Source organism: Cinclus cinclus, chromosome 1, assembly GCF_963662255.1.
Source record: "Cinclus cinclus chromosome 1, bCinCin1.1, whole genome shotgun sequence".
In the NCBI taxonomy this organism is placed as follows: Eukaryota; Metazoa; Chordata; class Aves; order Passeriformes; family Cinclidae; genus Cinclus; species Cinclus cinclus.
Genome location: NC_085046.1, coordinates 93,270,536 through 93,284,382, shown reverse-complemented (window position 1 = coordinate 93,284,382; position 13,847 = coordinate 93,270,536). Strand labels below are relative to the sequence as shown.

The 13,847-nt window shown below is 34.8% G+C and overlaps 1 protein-coding gene across 1 annotated transcript in view; it reads left to right on the top strand.

Annotated features, from left to right (window-relative positions):
- ZNF236 (zinc finger protein 236) overlaps positions 1 to 13,847 on the top strand; it is a 60,744-nt gene that overhangs the window by 25,537 nt on the left and 21,360 nt on the right. The window contains exons 11-20 of the mRNA XM_062500687.1: positions 436 to 639; positions 2,447 to 2,591; positions 4,844 to 5,104; positions 5,354 to 5,604; positions 6,210 to 6,317; positions 11,230 to 11,381; positions 12,476 to 12,582; positions 12,678 to 12,829; positions 12,946 to 13,158; positions 13,522 to 13,801. Of these exons, the coding sequence (XP_062356671.1) occupies positions 436 to 639; positions 2,447 to 2,591; positions 4,844 to 5,104; positions 5,354 to 5,604; positions 6,210 to 6,317; positions 11,230 to 11,381; positions 12,476 to 12,582; positions 12,678 to 12,829; positions 12,946 to 13,158; positions 13,522 to 13,801 (1,873 nt within the window). The remainder of the gene's footprint in view (positions 1 to 435; positions 640 to 2,446; positions 2,592 to 4,843; positions 5,105 to 5,353; positions 5,605 to 6,209; positions 6,318 to 11,229; positions 11,382 to 12,475; positions 12,583 to 12,677; positions 12,830 to 12,945; positions 13,159 to 13,521; positions 13,802 to 13,847) is intronic.

The window sequence follows — 13,847 nt, the reverse complement described above, 5'->3', positions numbered from 1 at the left end:
TCTTTTATCCTATTATATAACATAGTTGCTTGTGTGTTTGTTGATTCTTTTTTCTCACAGTTTTTAAAGAGTTTGTTTCAGAAAGACTTTAACCTACAATGTGCAATTCTTAGGAGAGCTGCTGAAACACTTGAAAATTGCTGTCACTTTTGCATCATCCAGTTTCTTGATGGCAGACTTGCTTCAAGTGATGTGTTTCAGTCAATTAGCTGTTTAGCAGATTAGTTGTTACTTTGGTTGAGTTTTATGGACCTGTTTTGAAAACCTATGTTACAATAAACACCATGAGAGAAGGCAAAAAAAAAAAAAAAAAAAAAGACAAACCAGGAAAGAATCAGTATTCTGAAGCTACATTTCTAGGTTGATGGAAATAAAATTTTAAACTAATTTTTAAACTGATTTTTTTTTTAAACTAATGTTTTTGATCTTTTGCAGGTGTTAGGCCTTTTGCTTGTCCTCACTGTGACAAGAAGTTTAGAACATCGGGCCATCGGAAAACTCACATCACTTCACATTTTAAACATACAGAGCTAAGAAAGCTGCGACATCAACGTAAACCTGCAAAAGTCCGAGTAGGAAAGTCAAGTGGTCCAGTACCAGACATTCCTTTGCAAGAGCCTATACTCATAACTGATCTAGGTAAAGAGCAAGTAAATCCATACTCCCTTGAAATTTGGATTTCAATGGAATATAAAGGTTGCATTTTAATCAAGAAGAAACATTCAGAGCTCAGTTGTAAAGATGCATATTCAAATAAGTAATCAAAATCAAACATCAACAAAGTCCCATATTTTATAGTTTCCTTGCTTTAGAATTCATAGGAACAGTATTTTTTATTTACAGTGAAATTGTATAATCCTTACCAGTAAGAAAGTATGTGCATTTCTATATTAGCAGTTTATTTGAATATTATGAGACTGTTTGTATGGAATAGATGATAGTTCATTACCTAGAGTCTTCTTAAGATGATCATGTTTCAATAAACATTTGAAATAAAGATTGCAGATATTGAAGAGTAAGTCTGCTACATTCTTTTAAAATATTTGTTCTAATTATGATCTCAACTGAATTAGTACTAATCATTAGTGGTCATGCTTAAAAAAAAAAAAAAGGCAGCTTAATTCTGGAACCTGCTTTAGAGAGTTCATCCAGTTAATTTTATTCTATTGTATAAATATTGTCACAAGGTTATGTAAAACCACTTTTTGGAAGAAGTTGAACAAAACAATATCTTGTTGTCCAGTAGGGGTCAATGTAGTGGGTGAGGTGTTTACTCTTTGTTGTTTGATTGAACAGCCTGCTAACCTCTGACTTGTTGGTTATACATTTTTATGGTGGAATCTTACATTGGTAATACTTTTAGCTTGTATCACTAAAATTGTTGTCAGTCCTTAAAAATGCTTTTGCTTTCTCTGCATCCAGGAGTTACTGAAAGCAAGAGTAAGGGTTATTTTGATATCAGATAGAAGAAACTTAAAATTTTGGGGTGCAATCAAAATTTAGCTGACAGCTTCAGACAGATCACACAGTATTTCTTTCTTGAGTGAACCCCGGAAATGAGTATAATCTCATTTCTCAATTTTGAAGAGAAGCTCCACTTCAATACAATTAAGATCTTCTCAGTGAAAGTCTGATCTTTGAAGAAAGATTAATATTAACAAGAAATACTATATAAGTTGTTTCCTATGGATGCTAACAGGATAACACATGAACACATGATGATAACACAGGAACCCTGCTGATATTAGAATGTTCAATGTAAAAATAAGTTCTACAGTTTATCTAGAAGGTGTTATGTTTTCTCAACCTCAAGACAATATTTCCACATTTTTACTCCTTCCCCCCACCAAAAAAAAAAAATCATAGTTGTTTTAGAGGTGCCAAGAACCTAATAATGTTACTTTGTAATACTGTCAGTCTTTGAGTGGCATTGCTGCTGATAAATATTTTGCTGTCTAAAATAGTCTTAATTTTTCTAAAAGCCTATGGAAAAAAGTCAGCAAATTGTTCTCTACCTGTTTCAGTGCTTTTCACAAAAAGCTTATTAACTGTTTGTCAAGTTGTATACCTGATAGTACCTGATATACACTGATTAAACATCATTTGCTAAGGTCGAGGTTGGAAGAAGATATTATTGGATTAGCAATGAATTAATAATTGTCAATTTTTTTCTGAAGTTAATGCTTATTTTGGACAAGGCTGCTACTGTAATGAGGTGGACCTGTTAATAAAAGGACTTACTACTAAAATATCATGTACAGTATAATATTGATAAAAATAGATGTGTGCATAATTTTAAGTAAATGCTGAGAATATGCACAATTTATTTCTATTTTTGGATACTACAAGTTTAGTAATGCTTTCTTTACAAGTACTAGCTGTTCTGACTACTGCATCTTTGGAATAATTTTTTCCTTTTTGTGTGTGTATGTGTTTATAAATGCAGGTCTTATCCAGCCAATCCCGAGGAATAGCCAGGTCTTCCAAAACTATTTTAACAGTAATTTTGTGAATAATGCAGAGAGACCATACAAATGCTATTATTGCCATCGAGCCTATAAAAAATCCTGTCATCTTAAACAGCACATCAGGTAAAGTAAACACAATAAAAGGAAATGTATGCCATAACAAATTTGTGGAAAGGCATGAAATTTATATAGTAGTTGCTGAAAAGACTTTTTTTACCATCCCTTGAACACTAAACCAGTGATAATTGATTTTTTTTTCTTGTAGTGTTGGAGGAAGCTTTGGACTAAGTAATGCCTATGTGCAGTTCTAGCAGTATAAGCGGTTGTGTTCAATGTGCAGTTTAGTTTACTGACACTTGGATTATTTTTTCCAGAACTGTGTATGAAAAACAACAAGCACTGTTTCTGAATTCTTGTGGTAATTTTGTAATTGCATACTCCAGATTGCCTGCTTTGTATGTAACTCTTACTTTTTGAGAAGAAAATTTGCCTTTTGTTCTATATAGAAAATCTAGAAGAATTTGAGCTTACATTGTAATCGAGTCAATATTGTTGGGGATCATTTTGTTGCTTGAAGCTCAGTTCAAGTTCTGTGTAGTCAGGGCTTGTTAGAACCACATAGTCATGGAGTCATAGAAAAAATTAGGTTGTAGGAGAACCAATGGAGGTAACTAACCCCGTCTTGTTTTAAAAAGAAGAGTAGCTTCAAACTTAGATCAGGTTGCACTTTTACAGGCAATGAGATTTAACATTTAGTCAAGATATGAAACAGTGCTCTCTGACTTACAAACTATAAATAATCAGAAGAAATATGTAAAAACCCCACCAGAAATGATTACAATAATCTAAGGGAGGAGTCCTTACAAGCAGGTGGCAATCTGCTTGTTTGTGCAATGTGAGCTCTCTTCTGCTTTCACACTCTCTCTAGCTCAGATAATAGTGAGTTCCTCATACTCTCTTTACAAACCAAGTTCTATATGTTTGCATTCTCAGACTGTCTTGAAACAGTTCTTGGGTTTTATATGGTACCTTTACAGGAAGAAGGGAAGCTTTACAATATCCCATCTTTTCTTTTGTAATATCCTACATAGATTTCTCACTGTCTTCTGTATACACATTCCAGATGGATTGATTTAAATTAAAATAATTCTGAAGTGTACTGAAAGTGCAAAAATATGATGTGGGTGCCAATCACTTGCTGCTGTGTTTCTTTGATCTTTCAACAGACTACTGAGTGAAGCATGGCTTTGTTCAAGGTTTTGTGGAGGAATTTTCTTTTTACATGTTTGCTCTTTGTAAATTGGCATTGCTAAAATTAAATTGCTATGCTTCATGATTTTGTGGACAGTGTGTCCTCATGGAGTAGTGCTGATTGTTGCTTGCAAAGCTTGTTTCCCTCTCTAAGAAAGAGGGAAAATTATAGTAGGGGTATTTTCAGTAGAGCAGTGACTATGAATAGTGTGTCAGATAATCCCCAGGCACACCAAGGAAGTTCAGGATACCCTACTACTGGTTTTTATCGTGTGTACTTGTAGCAAAACAGTGACCTTAATATCTGTCATATACTTTGTTATAGCATCTGCTGTGGTGGGCATAGACTTCCAAGGTTACTGTTACCATAAGCTGTGCCTAACTTTTCCTGATTATATTAAATCTTGCTTCTTTTATCTTCCATTTCCTAGCTTTCCCTTCTTTCTAGCTCTCTCCTGGGATGCTACAGTTGTAACCCTTAACATTCTTGTTGCATTCAATTTCATTTCCTAACTTTTCCTTCCACCTGTTTTGTATCTCAGTGTAGTCCCAGAGGGAAACTCCTCTAGCACCTCTGGAAGGAAAGATATAGTGAGTGCTGTGTACTTTGATAATAAAAGTGAGAGGCTTTCCCCACTTGGATATTTTTTTCACATAGCATTATGAGAGACAGGTTCTGCTTTGTTCAGGAGTTGTTCAGGATGGACAGTTGTTTTCCCAAGAGGTTTGTTGTTAAGTGTAGTGGTAGTATGTACAAGGAGAACCATGACTTTTTCTCCAAACTTCTGTGGACAGTTTTTTAGCTGAATTGAGGAAAATACATGTAAGTGATAATATGCTAGTCTGAAGAAATACTACACCATCTGGATCAGAGAAATTAAACCCAAGTATTGTGACGGAGACAAAGTATGATCAGAAAAGGAGATTGGACTGTTTTTAGCCCTGATAGGTTGTTTGTAACTTAATAAATTTAAATTTCTGGCTCTTCTTAATTGGAGCCTCTTCCATCCTATGCAGCTGTCGCCTTAGTTTGGTTTATTTCACTAATGTAAAAATCGAGTCCTTTAATAACTTTATAAATCAAACTGTTAAATCTATATTTACTTCTGCTTTCTCTTAAAAAGGTCTCATACAGGTGAAAAGCCATTTAAGTGCTCTCAGTGTGGAAGAGGTTTTGTGTCAGCTGGAGTTCTGAAGGCACATATTAGAACACACACTGGATTGAAAGCTTTCAAGTGTGTTGTGTGCAACGGGGCCTTCACTACTGGTGGTAGCCTCAGGCGACACATGGGGATCCATAATGACCTTCGACCATATATGTGTCCCTACTGTCAAAAAACATTCAAAACATCACTCAACTGTAAAAAGCACATGAAGACTCACAGGTATGCTTGCAATTTTTGTATGACTCTTTCAGTGTAGTTCAGCAGCCATTCTTAATTATACTTGGAAAGGCAGCTTTGCTCTGTCGCAAGTATATATGTTTGAATAAGGATTTTTATTTATGGGTAGCAAACCTTAGGCACCTTTGCAGGTATAGTAAATTACAGTGTATAGTACAAATAAAAATTGTTCGTATAAATAGGATATATGTCTAACTGAAACCATAAAGACTTTCTCACCTTACTTTGTAGATACGAACTTGCGCAGCAGCTTCAGCAGAATCAGCAGTCTTCTTCAATAGATGATTCTGCGGTACATCAGCAGAACATTCATGTTTCTACACAAATGCAGGTGGAGATACAAAGTGATGAGCTGCAGCAGTCTGAAACTGTTGCAACAGATCAGCAGGCTATTTTAGAGTTAGACCAGCAGCCAGTAGTAGGCACCGAAGAAACAGCACTAGAACAAGAACTGGCTGATCAGCCTTTAGAGCAAGATGAGGGTGAGTATTTGAAATATGATAAAGTTTATAACGAGGTAAGTGTACAAGTTCTCAAATAATTGTTTCTTGACAGGAACTGCAAAAGTACATGGAGTAAAGACAACCTATTGTAGACTTAAAGTATAGTACAGTTTAATTCATTGCTGTTTAGATTTACTATTAAAATATAAAAAGATTAGGATTTGCACCCTTTAGTTGTAAGAAACAAAACTATTAAAGGAATGTACAGAAAAATAATTTGTCCACAAAACCTTACCACGTCAGTTCTCTTATTATTAAAAAACACTGCTTTATAGTCTACTTAGAAAATAATACCTGTGGTTTGAGGTTAATGTTCTTATTTTATTTGTAATAGTGGAACAACATATTTTGGTTTTGCTTCTTTGCTCTTTCTTATGGTTCAGTGAGTTACCATGTACAACAGGGGAATATAAATAAAACGTACTATAAACAAAAATTTTAATACCTGTTCAGCTAATAATTGTTTAGTTTATTTTTAATGTGAAAATTCAGATGACTGTAAAATATGGGGGTTTTGAAGCAACTGAAATATACATTTAATTGCATCTTTTTTCTTGATATTTCCCCTCTCCTTCCTTTCCCCATTTCAGATAGATTTGTGACATCCCAGCATGCTTTACAGGAAAATATCAGTCAGTTTGAACAACAGACTATAACACAGCAGCCATTTGATCAACAGAGCTTATCACAAGGTTAGTAATAAGTAAAGGAGGTAAAAATATTTTTTGTAAATCCAACTTTACAGCATAGCTATGATAAAACATTTCCAAAGTGAGTATCTGCAGTCAAAGTAACTGCAATGCAGAGGGCTTGGAAAAAAATTTCCATTCTGAAGCTGTACTTGGTAGAATATTATGAATGCTTAATGGTTTTTTTTTTTTTTTTTTTTGCTTTTATGAGCCAATGTCTAGTCATTACAGTATGGGTTTTATAGTCACGCATATAATATTCTTTCCTCGATTATGTTTGAAATTGCTGTGGCAGTAGGCAGTTTGCACAAGTTTCTCCCTCTCTATACATGCTCATAACCTGAGATGTTCAGAAACACAGTCTTAAGATTTGAGTGAGTAGCTAATGGGATTAATTTTGGAAAAAGACAGTGCAAAATATAGTCATGTAAAAATCATACTTTCACCTCTCTGCAGCAGTTTCTTTTTATATTTTATTGAGCAATGAAACTAGCAAACTAAGAGATTGTAAGCACTTGGAAACTATTTTTCCCCCTAAAATACAGAGAAACATTCATAGGCATGTGTAGCCTGAAAATAGTGAAGAAATTACTGTATTTTTATGCTTTTCACAGCTGGATTTCTTGAATTGTTACGTAATATGAAGCTATTAATTTTGTTTTGGGATTTTATTCCGGGTTGTTTTGAGTTTTGTGGCAGGGGGCTGTTGCTGAGGTGGGGAATGTTCGAGGGATTTTCATTTGTTTTGTTTTGGAAGCACACATCACTGGCTTATCCCTTGGTCTCCTTGTTTCTGACTCTAGGAAATAACCTTCATGTAGCTGATAACCAGCAATTGGTATTCTTTCTGCACAAACTTCTCTATTCTTAGTTTCATTCCCTTTTAATTGTATAGCATCATTTGTAAAAATGTAATTGACTGTGGTAAGTTGCATCAGACAGTGAAGAAATGGTATAATTTCCCAATTTTAATTCTCTAGGTTATGCTATTTTGCGTGTAAAGAAAAGAAAATTAAACTTTCCACCTTTATTAAACAAGATTGATGCAGATCCTCTTAAAATACTATGATTGTTTTCATTGGTTGACTTTTACAGTTTTTCAAATGAATGAGAAGACACTACGGAAAAAAACCCCAGCCTTTTGTTCTACATTATTCTGAAGAATGGTGGTGGTTTTTGTTTGGTTTATTTAATGGCTCATTAGAATTTATAAACCCAATAAGTAACTCTTGTTTTGGTATCTTATTTAAACTTCAGTTTCTGTGTATGTGTATCTTCTGCATTATACGAATATTGAGTGATTTCTTGGGGAGGGGAAAGACTCCTAGAACCCACAAAACAGTTCTTTCATTATCAGAAATCTAAACTGATCATCAATATGTTGTAAAATTGGTTCAGAGAAACAGAACATATGTGGTGTGGGCATTTTAAAGTCTCATTTGTATAAGATGTTTCCTATTCTACTTGGAATCTCATCCACAGATTCCCAACTCTTTGAAGTTTCCTTGAAGATCCTGGAGCCCTTCAAAATTTTTGAATTTCAGGTAGGTAAGCATTTGCGCGGATGCATGCGTTAAATTGGTCGACCCTCTCCCTATGTCTGCATCTGTGCTTCATGCTCCTAATTTCTTTTTCCTATCAGCTAGGCAGAACATTCAAGCTTAAAATGCTGTCTTTTTTATTCTTGATATTTATAGGCTGTATTCTTGATAAAATATTTTGCTTCAGTGTTTATTAATAAAATGATGTAGGAGTTTAAAAAAAAATCTTTGAAAGGGTTTTTGGTTTCCTTTTTCCTTTTTTAAAGGAAAAAGCCCGACTTTCCATTTTAGACAGATAAGGCTAATTTCTAGGTCTGCATAGACAGGCAGAACTTTGTTTCTTCTTTCAGGTTTGTTTGTAATACTTCTATTGAATTTCTTGTTTTTTCAGATAGACTGTCTTTCCCATATGTTCAGACTTGTAAAGGAGTGTAGATCCTGTGAGAGTGCTACAGTATCATAATCTATGATTCATTTGACCTAGATATGAAGGCTGAAGGAAAGGGCTTAGGTTCTTTGTAGTGTGTTCAGGCATCTTCATTTGAAGACTTTTAAGTGAAGTCGGAACAAACAAATGTGTCTTTTATCTGAAATTGTCTTTGGGTTATTGAATATCATCTGTCAGCCAGTGTGTTTTCATATAAATTATATCACCTTTACTTCCTTGAAAATATCCCTGTAAGCGGGGTTGATGATAATTCAAATAGTGGTGATAGGTGAATGATCTTGAAAAACAGGAAGTCCAAATGCTGCTACTTCTATAGCCCATACAAATATGCCCTTGCCACCAGAATGCTATTTGCTTTCCAAAGAAGCTGATCTGCAATCTCAGGGCTTAGAATTCTGATCTTTCAGTAACTGTTTCCACGTATTTGCAGTCAGTACTGTTCAGCTGGTTGCCTTTGCTTAAAAAGAAAACCTGCAGAACATGTAATAGTTAATCACTGATCCCTGCTGAGATGCACATGTTCATGTTGATGTTTCTAATGTTAGAATTTAAAAGATCTGTGAAATTTCTGCTAAATTAAATATTGTATCATACTGTTACATAATACATATGTAACTATCATACTGTTGTTTCCTCATTCTCATATGCAAGATGCATCTTTCTATGTGCAAAATTATTTCCAGAGTATTCTGTTTTTCACTGTTTTGTTACTATAGGAGATAATAGGTTTGCTAATGTCCTAAAGCCAAAAAAACCCCCAAGCAACACAAATTATTACTTGTACTGAAAAACACATAATTCAATTCCAAGTTTAGAGGACTTTGTAGAGGTTCCCCTTATTATACAGAGCTTAAGATATTCTCTGTTCTTTTAAGATTGATCAGAAGCTTCTGGGAAACAACATACAGTGATGAAAATGAGCAGAAAATAAATGTGAAATTTCTCTCTCAGACTGAATGTCTGGGTTCTGGTGTTTAGTGGTATGCGGGGTTTTTTTAGTGCTATTCTGTAGAAATAGTATGGTGCTAGCAAATGCCTTTAGAATGCTCAAAACTGTCAGATATTTTTTACATTTTGAGGGGAAGTTTACCCTTATGCTACAAATTGAGCAGAATGGAAATGCATCATGTATCTTCTTGTTACAGCTTTGGTTTCTATTTATTCCAAAACTACTTTCAGAAGTAGCATTCTTTCTTCAGTTTGTCCTCAAATACCTCTACATTCAGATCTCTTTCTGAGCATTTTGTTGCATGATCCTGGGAAATTTTTCTGGATGACAGTAATTTATTTAAACATTGTGAAATTCAATAAGTCATAGCACAGTAACTTCTTTTTTCCTTCTTAGCTGGTAAAATTTGCCTAGTGATTAGAAAAGAAGTTTCAAGTTTTCATGTAGTATATTTAATAGTTGGTTGTTTTTTTTTTAAATGTAGGGCCTATAAGTAACATCACTTTGCTTCAGTTTCTTGAGTCTTGTTTTTTTCTACTCCCATCCCATGTAGTGGAATGTCATTTTTCTGTAAAGATACTTCTAAAATTGATTTGAGAAGTAGAAATTGGAAACCCTCTTATCACTGCAGAACTTTTCATTGCTTTCTTCAGGCTACTTTTTGTCATTTCACAAAGGGTAATTGAGGTCCAAGGTCCAGGTTTTAGGAACTTTTTTTTTCTTGTACTCTTGTGCTACTTCTAGGAGAGAAAATATTATACAGGTTTCAGCATTAGCTTTGGTGACTAGTTATGACCTGATTAATAATGCTTTCAAGATTTGTTTACATTTATGAATTTTCATTCTATGGTGGAAGCAATAGCATATAAATAGGGGTTTTATTCTCTACTGATTACAATATTCTTCTGCTGTGGAAAGTGCATTTTGGAAAAATTTCTGCTTAAACTCAACACATACAGGTTTTTGTTTTACTGTTGCTCAAAAACATTCTATAAGCATTGCTTTTTGGCCTTTGATGCTGTGATCATCTGAGGTGGGTTTGTTTCTACCCTGTTTTCATAATCTTCACCCTTTTTGTCCACTAAAGGCAAACTGCACAGAAGTACTGAAATTGTTGCCCATATGTTAATTACTGATACCTGTGGTTTAATTTTTTTCCACATGACATTGTGGGGTTTTTTTTAATACTGGAAGTATTAAGACTTTAAAGGACTGATGAAAGGACATTTCTAATAGCATTAAAAACCACTGCAATCTGAGCTGTATTTCCCTGGCTCTCAGTCATTGGTGCTATCATTTCATTCATTCATTTAGAAAAGGAGATGATTAAGATTGCTATTTCAGGAGAGGAAAACCAAACAAAAATTTCAGGGTTTTATATTGGAAATGTGAATAAAAATGTGTTAATTTTTACTTTGCAGTTTGCCTTTGAGAGGCTCTACTTTACTATTTTCTAAAGAGTGGGAATATGTGGAGGAGATCCAAAGTAGGAGAAAATGGGGTTACTTTATCAGAAACTGGAGTTCTCCTATTGGGTCATCTCCTCCACTCACCCGCCATCCTCCCCACTGAGCTTTGCATCCTTGTGATCGGCTTCCAGTGTAGTTAAGGGAGCGTGGTACCAACGTGGATAAAGGGAGATGGGTCAACCTGTTTGACACATGCATGCTTACATACAAGAAATTCAAAATTTCAATGGCTCTAAGGTAATTGTGGCACCCTGAAGAAACTTCAAACTGTTTTTCTGTGGAGGAGATTTTCCAATAGAATTCCAGCAAATGGTAAGTAACCCTGTTATGCCTATTACATAGATGCCAGAAACTTGTGTGTTTTGATGCTCAACAGTGAAGAGTACAACTATTACTATATGGTAATGCTACTAATTCTCTTTTGAAGGTAGTCTTCAGAAAAGTGTGGTGCTATTCAAAGTCCAAATCAGTGTATTTTACAGGTTTATGACTGTTTAATTTCTGTCAGGTTTTACTGTGAATGACAGCTACAATCAACAGACTCAATTTCCAGCTGTACAACAGCTGCAGGATTCAAGCACACTTGAATCTCAGGCTCTTTCAACGAGTTATCATCCACCAGCCCTTCTTCAGGTTCCAAATACAGACACTATTAACGTAGTAAGTACTACTTGAAGGCAGGATTAATTGTTCTGTGTTCAGTTGTGAACTGTTTCTTGCACTGTTTCATTGGTGATAGATAAAACAAGAAGTTGGAAAAGTTTGAGGATTTCTTCTCTAGATTGCTTATGTTTAACAACTGGAAAATAGAAAGGTGAGGAGAGGATAAGTGACTTGACTACAGTTTCTGAAAAGGAGGTCTGTGTTTTGATGCTCTAGACTTAAAAAATACTATAATATTGGATTGTGAGTTTAAAACTAAGGGGTGGATGTAAAGTTGCAAAATTAAATTATTAAATTTCTCTAGACATATATTATCAAGTAATTAAAAAAAGCATTGCAGATCTTTAATGATCATTCATGGAGCTTGCATATTGCAGTGTATGATGTTTTTGCATGGTTCTCATTTAGTTAAATTTGTAAAAGGGCTCAATTGCTAAACATACAGTTTAAATGTAACCTTTTATGACAGTAGAAGTACCTAGCATGAAGATAATCTGCTGTAATGTATTGACCATGGTGATCTCTGAGTTACTGTCCCTTCAAGCTTGTTTGCAAAGTGCAAATGTTGTCAGAGAACTGATGTGGGTCTTAGGATCTGGAAGAGTTTGAGTCATTTCAACCTACAGGCTTCGGAATTTCCTTGGCTTCAAATCTTGAAATATACTCTTGTTCTCAAGGATTATTCTGTTGTGGCTTTTACTTACAGGAATGTTCAGAAAGTAGTGAAGTCTGTCAGCAACACTGTGTTTTGCTGCTTACTCAGTGTTTAAAATGGATGCTATGGTTTTAAATTTAACACCTCCAACACTAGAAAATTTAGACAATTTAGATACATTTTTGTGGAGATTCAGAGAAGTGTAAGTGCACTATGTTGTCTGTTTATTCCAGTTCAGTAGCTGAACATTTTGATGCTTTTCCTCTCAGTGTGGAAGAATGAAGTATTACAAGGCACTCTTAATTTCCTGTCAAAATACATGGAAGCATAAATTTACTTATGTTGACTGTAAATGCTGTAGTTTTTTTGTTGCCTATTTGTGAGCCTGTATATAAATATTGTGTTACTGAAATTCACTCAAGCCTTTGATTTTTAGACCACTCGCTTGATACAAGACCAGTCACCACAGGAAGAACTTGAATTGCACACCCAACGGCCTCATTTTCTTGAGGATAATGAAGATCAAAGTAGGCGTTCATATAGGTATGTTACACTTTTCGCTTTTGTAACAGAATTTCCTGAATCCTTTGTGGCTAATAATTACGTGAAACTAATGAAAACTTATTTTCTTCTAATAGATGTGAATATTGCAACAAGGGTTTTAAGAAATCCAGCCATTTGAAACAACATGTACGATCACATACTGGTGAGAAACCTTATAAATGTCAACTCTGTGGCCGTGGTTTTGTTTCCTCAGGAGTTCTTAAGTCACATGAGAAGACTCATACAGGTAAACTGAGTATACCAGATCTATATTAGCTTAACCCATATTTGGGTTTTGTAAATGTCCTGTGTGAGTAAACTTAAACAAATAGCATGCTACTTATTTGTTTCTGTTACTTTAAGGAGTTAAAGCATTCAGCTGTAGCATTTGCAATACCTCCTTCACAACTAATGGGAGCCTTACCAGGCACATGGCAACTCACATGAGCATGAAGCCTTACAAGTGCCCATTCTGTGATGAAAGCTTTCGAACAACTGTTCACTGCAAAAAACATATGAAAAAACATCAGGCAGTCTCCTCAGCTGTAGCAACAGCTACAGATACAGGAGGGGGAGGTAAATGATTTCATTTTTACTTTTACAGTCCTTACTGCATAAGAAATACAGATGTTTGGGTGGATTACATGAATGCTGTAATAGTGATAGTAAAAAATAGCCTTCCAGCATGGATAATGTCTGCTGTTCAGAGCTCCTGAAATTGCTGTTATGTGAATTGTTTAAAGAAATTAGTTTTCCATGATCTGTCCAGCGCATTAAAGGTATTGTGTGTGATATAGCTACTTTAGTATGTCACTAAAATAGCAGACTTTTTTCTCCTGTATTTCTTAACCTGTGTTAGGTATTATATAAATAAGAATCATAAATCCAGGGGGGGTTTGTTTTGATTTTTTGTTGTTTTTTTTCTTTTTTACTTAAAAGTTGCATGTGTTGAAGATGATGATGAAAGCTCTGAGAGAACTTCCAGAAAATCTCGTCCTGGTGTCATAACTTTTACAGAAGAAGAGACAGCAGAACTGGCAAAGATTAGGCCTCAAGAAAGTGCTACTGTTTCAGAAAAAGTTCTTGTCCAGTCGGCTGCAGAGAAAGACAGAATTAGTGAAATCAAAGATAAGCAAGCAGAACTGGAAGCAGAGCCCAAATATGCCAACTGTTGCAGTTATTGTCCGAAAAGCTTTAAAAAACCCAGTGATTTAGTCAGGTGAGGAATGGAAAGATTTTCTTATGTTTTTAATTTGCTGAATAGT